The sequence below is a fragment of the Rhea americana genome, unplaced genomic scaffold (assembly GCF_003343005.1).
Source record: "Rhea americana isolate MKP2758 unplaced genomic scaffold, rheAme1 scaffold_293, whole genome shotgun sequence".
NCBI lineage: Eukaryota > Metazoa > Chordata > Aves > Rheiformes > Rheidae > Rhea > Rhea americana.
Genome location: NW_028186416.1, coordinates 218,632 through 229,090, shown reverse-complemented (window position 1 = coordinate 229,090; position 10,459 = coordinate 218,632). Strand labels below are relative to the sequence as shown.

The 10,459-nt window shown below is 40.4% G+C and overlaps 1 protein-coding gene across 4 annotated transcripts in view; it reads left to right on the top strand.

Annotated features, from left to right (window-relative positions):
• LOC146593469 (tumor necrosis factor receptor superfamily member 8-like) overlaps positions 1-10,367 on the top strand; it is a 29,607-nt gene extending 19,240 nt beyond the window's left edge. For 3 of the 4 annotated variants that reach the window (XM_085309169.1, XM_085309170.1, XM_085309168.1), the window contains 2 exons: positions 1,699-1,906; positions 5,440-10,367. In XM_085309169.1, coding sequence (XP_085165295.1) covers positions 1,699-1,906; positions 5,440-5,687 — 456 coding nt within the window. In that variant the 3' untranslated portion in view covers positions 5,688-10,367. Of the gene's footprint in view, positions 1-1,698; positions 1,907-4,361; positions 4,431-5,439 lie in introns of those variants that run through there. The other variant, XM_085309171.1, reaches the window with a different exon arrangement.
• The last annotated feature ends 92 nt before the right edge of the window (positions 10,368-10,459 follow it).

Here is a 10,459-nt window from a genome sequence, read left to right as displayed (position 1 = left end):
CAAAGCTAGTATCCCAATGTGCAGATGAACAGTACAAATATCAGTCATCAAGGTAACAAATCATGGTAACAACAGAAAGGAAGTCTTCAGCTGCTGAAATCATCCCGATTCTGTTTAGTCCTCCAGTTTTAGTAAAATTATGGCAACTTTCATCCTCTGAGTCTTCTGGTTTAGAGTTTGTTAAGCTTGCTATCTTTAAATCTGCATAGCTGCTAATGAAAATGCTCTTCAGTCTAAAGTTACATGTTTTCGGAAAAAATCAGTTTACTCTTTAGATGTTGAACACACATCACACACACATGCACACACACACACACACGAAATATTTTTTTTCTAACAAATCTGGCTGCAACTAACTGTAGTAATTTCAACGTATCACTGCTAATTCCTGAGTTGCGGGGAGCTCTTACTTTCATAGCAAATCAGACACATGAAAGAGTTTTAAATTCCACATTTCAAAGTCTTTGTTTTTTCTCTTTTTGGTTTCAAACCTTCTGGAAATAGAAATAGGAACCATCAGAGGCTTTGTGATGTAGGACATTTAGCTTTTCTCAGATTCTAGCCCCCCTTCTAAAATACTGTTTGTAATTAATTCTAGAACAGATTTCTTTGAATAATACTTAGTCTGAAGTTATTTCTCCTATCTGAGATTCCGCTGAGACAATTGCATTTTGAAGTTCAACCAGTTCAACCTCTGGCTTGTTTTGTTTTTCCATAGGAAGGTGGCAGGTCTTTGCAGTATCTAAGAGGAAGTTAAACCATATATTTTCAGTTTTGACTGTGTCTCTCACCATTATGACTGCACATCTGTACAGATTTGTCCTCTGATATTTAGTTATCTTACTACTACACATGGAAAACATCTTGTTAAAGTTCTTTCTGAACAAATCCCTTTAAAAAAATCTTACCTCTAGCATCTTTCTTTCTTTCTTCTCTTATACTCTGCTGAAATGTGCCACTAAACTGCAGCCTCCAGAATGCAGGCTACTACTACACGGCAAGATAGCAGACTCTGCAACAGAGCATACAGTGTAAAAATTGCAGGGAGATAAATTTTGTCCAAGCCTGCAACCCTTCATACAGGGAAAGGCAGAGTCTCAGATTATTTTATGTTCTTATCCTACACAGCATAAAAGACCTTGTGCCAAATGAATTTAGGACTGATGGYTTACTTTTAAAGCACAGGGATGTGACCTCTGGAAATTTATTTGACTTCTAATGCCTCATTTACTTCCCAAATGGAAAGGTGGTGTTTAATGAATGTGTGCAAAGAACTGAGTCAGATTTGCAAAATGGCATATAGATGGAATTACAAAGATACATAGGCATCTGAGCTGCAGACAAGGCAATGGGATTTACCGAAGCATCTAAGCAGGTTCAAAAAACTGAATTTCAGTGGAAGTGAGGGATAGAACCTGCTTAGTCATTTTTGCAAAACTCACTGAAAACCTGTCTGTGACTTTAGGCATATAATGCTATTTTAAAATATGACCTCAAGTGACACAGGAAGCTAGCTGAAAGAAACTTACCTTCCTATATCAATTTGGCACTTTGGAAAATTTTTCTCCCTACGTCAGTGTTCCTGTGAGGCACATTATGTTGTTCTGACTACCTCAGAAGGATTCTGCAGATCATTGCAGTCCTCATGGTGTTATTTTTAGGTTGATCCCAATTCTACTCTCTTCTTTATATTGGCAGAAGATCTTGCTAACTCCTGACAAAGTGCCAGAAGAGAAGGAGTTAGTTGACAGAACCCTCCCTTTGGAAAGAAACAACAACTTGGTCTCCAGCACAGAAAAAGCATGTAGTCCTGATCTGAGTGTGACTGATGTGACTGAGAACAGTGGAAATGCCTTGGATTGCCCTCTTGATTCTCGAGTGAGAGAGCACACAAATAACCGAATTGGTGAGTTTTTCATTTTTTTAACTTCATCTTTTTAATTTTTTAATCATGGGTACAACATATACTTCTGAAATTATTATTGAAGTGCAAAAGTATCCAAAGCCTTTGCAATGTGAATTTTGGCATGTTTATTCATTTGAATATAATGCTTTCTTATTTTCCCATTGACTCAGTCTCTTATGTACCTGACAGAAAAGTGCTTCGTTCTCCCTCCTCTTTTTCATTCAAAAAAATGTTAGTTTGCAGAAGAAAATTGAAAACTGAAATATCTCACCTTGAAAGTGTTTCTGTAATATTTAATGAAGGTTGTACTTCACATGCCTCAGGCTATCATTTTCTCCTATTGATTACACAGTAACAGCTTCAAATATATCTCCCATTGATGTCCCGGGAGAAGAATGTCTCATGAAAGTCTCTGACCACGCCGCAGGGTAGGAGATAGTCTGTCAAGAAAGCTTACTCAAAGCAGGAGTATTGTTACCTGAGACACAATCTGCATAAGACATCCTGGCAATATCTCCAAACCCAATTTTGAGGTCATTTGAAAGTTTTTTCAAAGGAAAAAAAAAATACAGAATTCAACAGTTTTTCCTACAAAAAGTCACTCAGTTAAAACCCCTTTTCTACACAAAGAATTGCTGATAGATAATAGGAAATGAAAGAAAACTGGAACATTTTTTCAGACCTATTCTGTTGATTTTGTTTACCATGGGCAGTGTTTTTTTTGTAGAATCATAGAATCGGTAAGGTTGGAAGGGACCTCTGGAGATCATCTAGTCCAACCCCCCTGCTCAGCAGGATCACCTAGAGTGTGTTAGACAGGGTTGCATCCAGGCGGGCCTTGAATAGCTCCAGAGAAGGAGAYTCCACAACCTCTCTGGGCAACCTGTTCCAGTGCTCCGTCACTCTCACAGTGAAGAAATTCCCCCTCACGGTCAGGCAGAACTTCCTGAGCTTCAATTTCTGCCCATTGCCTCTTGTCCTGTCACACGGGACAACTGAAAAGAGTTTGTCCCCATCCCCTTGACACCCTCCCTTCAGATACTTATACACATCGATAAGATTCTCCCCCCACCACCCCCCACAGTCTTCTCTTCTCCAGGCTAAAGAGGCTCAGCTCTCAGCCGTTCCTTATAGGGCGGGTGCTCCAGCCCTCTGATCATCTTCGTAGCCCTACGCTGGACTCTCTCCAGTAGCTCCATGTCTGTCTTGTACTGGGGAGCCCAGAACTGGACACGATACTCGAGATGAGGTGCAAGTCAAATCCAAAGCTGTTTTAAAAATAGCTGTTTTCCTGGGATTTCTGGAATCTAGTCCTGTTTCTTTTGGGGCAAAAGCACAGAAAGAATATGGAAAAGCAAAAGCAGAAAATGCAGCTTCTCTTTTCTGTGCCACAGACCCTGCCAGAGACCAAGAGATTTGTATGTTATTCTAAGCAGCTCAAAGAATAGGCTTTTGCAGAAGGATACGTCCTGTTTGGGGAGAGAGACTGCTCTCTGAGCAGGCAGGATGGTCAAAGGAAATGAACAAGGAAATGAACAACATAATTCCCTGCCATTCCCTGTTCTTCCTATTTCCCTCCTCTGTATATGTTGCTTACAGAGAAGATGAAATATCATTTCCTTTCCTTCTGTCAGACCATGGGCTGAATTCATAAAGGAAGATGRGCACACAAGGCAAAAGCTAGTCTGCCAACCTGTAAAATACTGGAACTTAGCCCAGTTGTTTGGCTAAGTTGTTATTTTTTATGTCTCCATTTGGTGCAAACTCTATAATTTGAAATAAACATTTCCTCTGGCAATCAGACAAGTATCAGAGACAGATCCAAGCCAAAGAATAACACTTAAAGGAAATTCAGGCTTAAAGCCAATGTGGAGGATATGAGTTGGCTCTGTTTTGCTTGGGGATTGGACTAGATGATCTCCATAGGTTTCTTCCAACCTCAATCATTCTAGGATTCTGTGAAGAACAATTAACTATTCCTATGGCAGAGTGTGCCCATGCATGGAAGTAAGCGCTCTCATTTCCCTCACAGTGAATTTATTAATCACTAAAATGTATTAAAAAAAATGTACCTTTTTCTCTTCAGTCTGTTAATTTATTTTTAAACTATTGTATTCATTTTCCGAATTAGGTACCTCAGTAAAGTGCAGAGTGAGGGAGAGGGGAGGGCTCTCTCTTGCAGAAAAGGTTAACTAGCAGGCCAGGATCCCAGAAGGTATAAACTGGGCCTATGAAAGGTACTTAAGATTTAAATAAATTTGTACTGGGCTTTGACTCTGCTTGGCAATAAGAAGGAAGGTAGAATTTCTGGGTAGCTCTCATTCTAAGCTAGCAGAAGAGCACGATCTTTAGGTTAGATTTAAAGTCTGATATTGTGAAACAACTTCTCAAATTCAGAAAATAATTTCCTCCTTTTCTTTTCTTTCTTTCTTTCTTTCTTTTTTTTTTTTTAAAGCATGTATGTAATGTGGAAGGATCCTCGTGAGTGACTGATACTCTTTCAACAGCTGGTCAATAAAGGGTCTGAAAAACATGTCACCTGTTGGAGACCACAGATTCTGTGTTGCAGTATATTCACATTTATTATGCCCCAACAGATGGTAATGAACAAGAGTGGTTGTTACACGTAGCTCATAGAACAGGGTTCATAGCACTGCTTTAATGTGAAGCAGAAGTTCAGACTTTTTTTCTTCTAGTCTGTTTCAGAGTCTGCTGGGGCCTTCTGGCATCCGGTATGAACTTTGCAGTAGTTCTGAATCATCCTTCTCAAGTCACATGGTCTTTACTTCTGTTTCTATGTCATCATCTTTTAATACATGTTTCACCAGCTCCAGCATTGCCAACACTAGTTCAAGTGTATCCTGGAAAAATTTGTAACTGATTCTCAATTGGAAAGAAACAGATTTCTTTGCTGGTCCTAACACCCCAGTCAATTACCCAGAGTTTCTGTACAGTGCTGATCTTTGCCCAAAGGCTGCTTTTAATGCAGATATTGTTGCTSCTAGAAACAGCAGAAGCATAAACCTTGGGTCCTTCACAGCTATCCTCTTCAGGYATCAACTAATCATTTCTTCCGATGGACTCTTGCAAATATTTCGCTGCCTTTTCTAATTCTTCTTTCTCCTTAAGTCCCAGAGTATCTAATTTATCACCAGTGAGCTAGATCTACTTGATCTAAAAATACCCCAGAGTCCCCTTGACAGTGCTGCAAAACCAGACAGTGCACTATAGGATGTCCAAGCCATTTTTATCACTTAGTGTGTTCAGTGCTTGCTTTGATTCCAAAATTAAAAGCGTCTTATAAATAACCAGTGAAATAGACAACTCATAATACATGAATTCTAAAAGCTTTAGCAGGTTAGCAAATTCTGTGTTTTCATGGTGATAGACTTGATCTGAATACCTCTGAYTAGAAAAAAGAAGAAAATAAAAGAAAAGTTAAGTACTACATCAAAATTTTACAGAAAAAGGAACCATCTCTAGAGACAGCAGTGATTGCTAACTGTACTCAGCACTATTTTTTTCCTCCTCAGAAAAGATATACATCATGAAAGCTGATACTGTCATTGTGGGATCCATTTCTGAAGTGTCTAGTGGGAAGAACTGCGCTGTCAGAGGATGTGAAAATGATGTTCACGTCCAGGAAAACATGGAAGAAGAGGAGCTGGCAATGCACTATCCAGAGCAGGAGACAGAATCTTTTCCTGGGAATGATATCATGGTTCCTGTAGAAGAGGAGGGAAAGGAATTTCGTCACCCTACCACTGCCACTGAAAAGTGATATCCCATTGAGAAGAACTTGATGTGTTAAACTATAGAAACACCMTGTGTGACAATGATCCTGAATCTACTATAAGGGAAGTGAACACATATTGCTTTACGTAATCTGAAAAGTGGTATATAAGACAGGAACACATTCAAAGGAAGCATGCCAGAACCTATTTCATCTAGCAAATGAGAGGATCGTCCAACGCAATGGGAAGCATTGATCTTCATAGCTCACATCAAGTGTTTCTCTCTTTTCTTCTGTCTCCGAGTATCATGCTGGAAATGAGTTTGAATCAAAGCTACAAAATTCAGAGGACTTCTGGATACATACTCAGATTTCATGACTTGCTTCCTGTACATGAAGGAATGGATTAAAAGTTACATCTGATTACTTCCACTAGCTGTGAAAATTCTGGCCAGAATCAGGCGTTAAACTTGAGACCCAGACGTATTTTATCTATTCCAGTAYTACCAACACTTCCAATTTTGTCACATGTTTTGCAACATCTGCTATTTTTCTTAAAGCCTCAACTCTCCAATGAAAGTGATGATAATTCCTGTTTCCACTAACACAAACAGAACTCTTAAGTTTACAGACTTCATGTTTCTTGAAGAAGTATGATCAAAAGGTGCCTCACAGGCTCAAAAGACTAAAAGCAAATAAAACTAATTGCATCCATCATAGTTTAGGGCAATATCTGTATTTTTTGAAGTCTGATTCATGGTTTTTGATCRCTTCAAATCATCAGTAAAGTTAAAAATGGCCTCTTGTGATGAAAGCCAAACTATTCTCAACATTTAAATATCAAACAAACTCACAGCCATTCCTCATAGGACAGATGCTGCAGCCCTCTGATCATCTTTATAGCCCTACGCTGGACTCTCTCCAGTAGCTCTATGTTTCTCTTGTGCTGCGGAGCCCAGAACTGGACACAGTACTCGAGATGAGGCCTCACCAGGGCTGAGGAGAGGGGCAGGATCACCTCCCTTGACCTGCAGGCAACAGTCTTCCTAATGCACCCCAGGAGACCATTGGCTTTCTTGGCCACAAGGGCACATTGCTGGCTGATGGTCAACTTGTCATCCACCAGCACTCCCAGGTCCTTCTCTGCAGAGCTGCTCTCCAGAAGGTCAGCCCCCAGCTTGTATTGGTGCCTAGGGTTATTTCTCCCTAGGTGCAGAACTCTGCACATGCTCTTGTTGAACCTCATGAGGTTCCTCTCTGCCCAGCTCTCCAGCCTGTCCAGGTCTCTCTGAATGGCAGCACAGCCCTCTGGTGTATCAGCCGCTCCTCCCAGCTTGGTATCAACAGCAAACGTGCTGAGGAGGTACTCCATCCCCTCATCCAGGTCATTGATGAAAAAGTTGGATGGGAACAGGATGGGACCCAGTACTGAGCCCYGAGGGATGCCAGTAGCCACAGGTCTCCAACTGGACTCCACATCACTGATGACGACCCTCTGAGCTCTGCCTTTCAGCCAGTTCTCTATCCACCTCACTGTCCACTTGTTTAACCCACACTTCCTGATCTTCTCTAGGAGGATGCCATGGGAGACAGTGTCAAAAGCCTTGCTGAAGTCAAGATACACAGTGTCCACTGCTCTTCCTTCATCTACCCAGCCAGTCATTCCATGGTAGAAGGCCATCAGACTGGTTAAGCAGGATTTCCCCTTGGTGAATACATGCTGGCTACTCCTGATAACCTTCTTTTCCTCCATATGCCTGGAGATGACATCCAGAATGAGCTGTTCCATCACCTTTCCAGGGACGGAGGTGAGGCTGACCAGCCTATAGTTGCCTGGGTCCTCCTTCTTGYCCTTTTTGAAGACTGGAGTGACACTGGCTTTCTTCCAGTCCTCAGGCACCTCTCCAGTTCTCCATGACTTTTCAAAGATGATGGACAGCGGCCTGGCAACAACATCTGCCAGCTCCCTCAGTACCCGTGGACGCATCCCATCTGGGCCCATGGATTTGTGGATGTCAAGCTTGCTCAGAAGGTCTCTAATCCTCCCCGTAGAAAGGGAGAAGGAAAGAAATTGACTGACTACAAGCAAGGAACTGAAAAATAGCCACAGTAATTATTTCCTAGAAGATTGTTAATTTCTGCTTGTTTTAGAAGAATTGCTTATAATCATCTAGGTGATGCTGATTTGCATGTCTCTATTCTTAAAAAATTTCTATTTTGTTTTGTGGTCAACTGGCTTGTCTTGCGCAAATTCTTTATCTTTTATGCTGCTTGTTTGATAACTGTAAATGTAATAGTGCTGACTATGTTTTCACACAGGACAATGGAAAATGAGCAAGATGACAAAGTGTGCCTTAGTAGTCAAAAAAAGGAACCACAAAAACAATTACTTGCTTTGTAGTTTTACCCTGGGCAGACTACTGTAATAACAGCTGTGCAACTTCAGTATCTTTTATCTGAAGCACTTAGCTTAAAACACACAGAAGGAACATAAGAACATAAAAAACACCCTCTTCGTCAGACTAGTGCTCCAAATAACCTAGTATTTTGTCTCTGACAGTGGCAGTAAGAGCTGCTATTTAGGAAGCGCACTTAAGCCTGGTTAATACCTGCTGTTTGTATACTTCATACTTCTACAGCATCAGCTGCAATTAGATTAAGTATGTTAGAGAGTTTGTCCCAGCCCTTAATATTCATTTATGAACCTCTTGCATTAATTTTCCTAATCTCTTGACTCTCCTGGTACAACCTGCCCCTACGATCTCCTGTGACAACAGATTACAGACATTTACAACTCCCTATGTGAAGAGGTATTTTTACCTGTTTAAGACTGACCTCCTACCTGTTTCAGTGAGTGCCACTGGTTCTTATGTTACAGGATTTAATGCAATAATGAGTTACAATAATGTTTTGCATTCACTTTATTCAGTGCCTTTATCATTCTTGGTCATATTCCCCTCAGGCTCCGAAATGAGTTCCCACCTTTTTATAATCCTCTTCTACATTAGTTGCTCCATTGCCTTGGTCATTTTAGTTGCTCTCTTCTGTATCTTTTCTAATTTCACTACGTTCTTCTGGAGATCCAGAGACCAGAACTATGTACTGCATTCACAAAGAGGGTTGGCCAGAGTTTCAAATAGTGTCAAAATGATAATTTCTGTTTTGTTCTCAATGCCTTTCTTGATGCTCACCAATTCGTTGGCTTTTTGACTGCACCTGCACACAGAGCAGATGATTTCAGAGACTCATCAAGGATGGCTCCAAAATCACTTTTCTGAATGGTAACTGCCAGCTGCAAATTCAATACCAGGTAGGCCTGTCTGAGGTTATTTTTCCCTAAATGAATAACTTTGCATTTATCTACATAAAGCCCTTTTGCCACCCTTTTATCTGGCTGCTCAGTTTTGTGAGCACCTTCTGGATTTCTTTGCCTTTTCCATGTCATGTAACTACCTGAAGGAGTTTAGTACTGCCTGTAAACCTAGAKATTTCACTGTGCACTTTTCTCCATATCTTTGATGAAGATTTTAAATAAAACTGATCCCAGCACTAATTCCTGGGGAACTCCACTGTTAACTCTTCTCTATCCCAAAAAATGACCTTTGTGCCAAGCTCTTTCCTCCATGTCTTTTAAACTAGCTGTAACTTTCCTATCCTTTAAGCAAATTCATAAAACAACCTTTCCTCCACACCTATCACAATATAGTTTTTTTTGATGGCCTTAGATGTGGAATCTTGTCAAAGTCTCTTTGAAAATCTTAATGTAGTGTATCCACTAGATATCCTTTATTCGTTAAGTCTCTCAATGCAGGGGGAGATATATTACCAACTTTTTTTCAAGTGAAGGAACAAACCCAGAAAGGTTTTCACTTTCCTGGAACCACAGCCCCAGAGACAAAGTACAAAAACCTCAGCATAATGGGATCCAGCTATCGACTTTCATCAGTGGATAACCTACCTGTAGTACACTTGAAAAATGGTTCTAGTTTTAAATGTTGCTAGTTCCAGTACTTACGCCTTGAATTCCATTCTTCACTGCAAGTCTAGAACATAAAATATTTTCTAAAAATAACTTTTGCCACTAGAGGTGTATTTAGTTCATCTACTAAGCCTTGCAAGAGAGGTAGTTAGTGAATCCTTTTTGTCTGCTTCTGTGTTTGCACTTGTTCTGTTTCATTCCAAAGATAAGCTACTCCTAATGCTTAGATGGACATCGGAAACTCCATTTCTTTCAGCTGTCAGTATTGCCCTGTCAGTGGCAGTTACATGAGGTGAAAAAGGAGGCAAAAGAGAATATTTTTGGGGGGCTTGAGTGCTTGTTGTGCAGCAGGTCAAGTCACCTGGTACTGACATAAAACAATACTAGAAGGAAGCAAAACTGAGTAGGACAAATACTGGCCACACTTTTCCTCACCACCAGTCAGGGCACTTCACTGTTTTCCAGTGCATACAATTCATTCTAGAGAAACACAAGAATTTGTATTTAGTTTTAGAGAACAGCAATCCRTGTATCTGCTAGCTGCGAACAGTCACGTTCACATGGCTGTGAGCATTCAAGTATACTCTGTAATGACAGAGCTCATTGTATATTTCAGTTCTAGATGATTTAATCTTTACAGCTTTCTAGACGAATCACAGGCACTGTAACCTGTTCGATAGATTGAAAGTGGTTCCTTTGATAACATTGGCAACCTCTGAATTAAAAAATTAAATGGATTTCAACATATAGCCACCGTTTTCTTGTCTGATACATAAATGTTTCGCGTCTGATACTTTCAGTACATAGTTTCAGGAGAAATATTTTTCGGGACAGCAGCTTA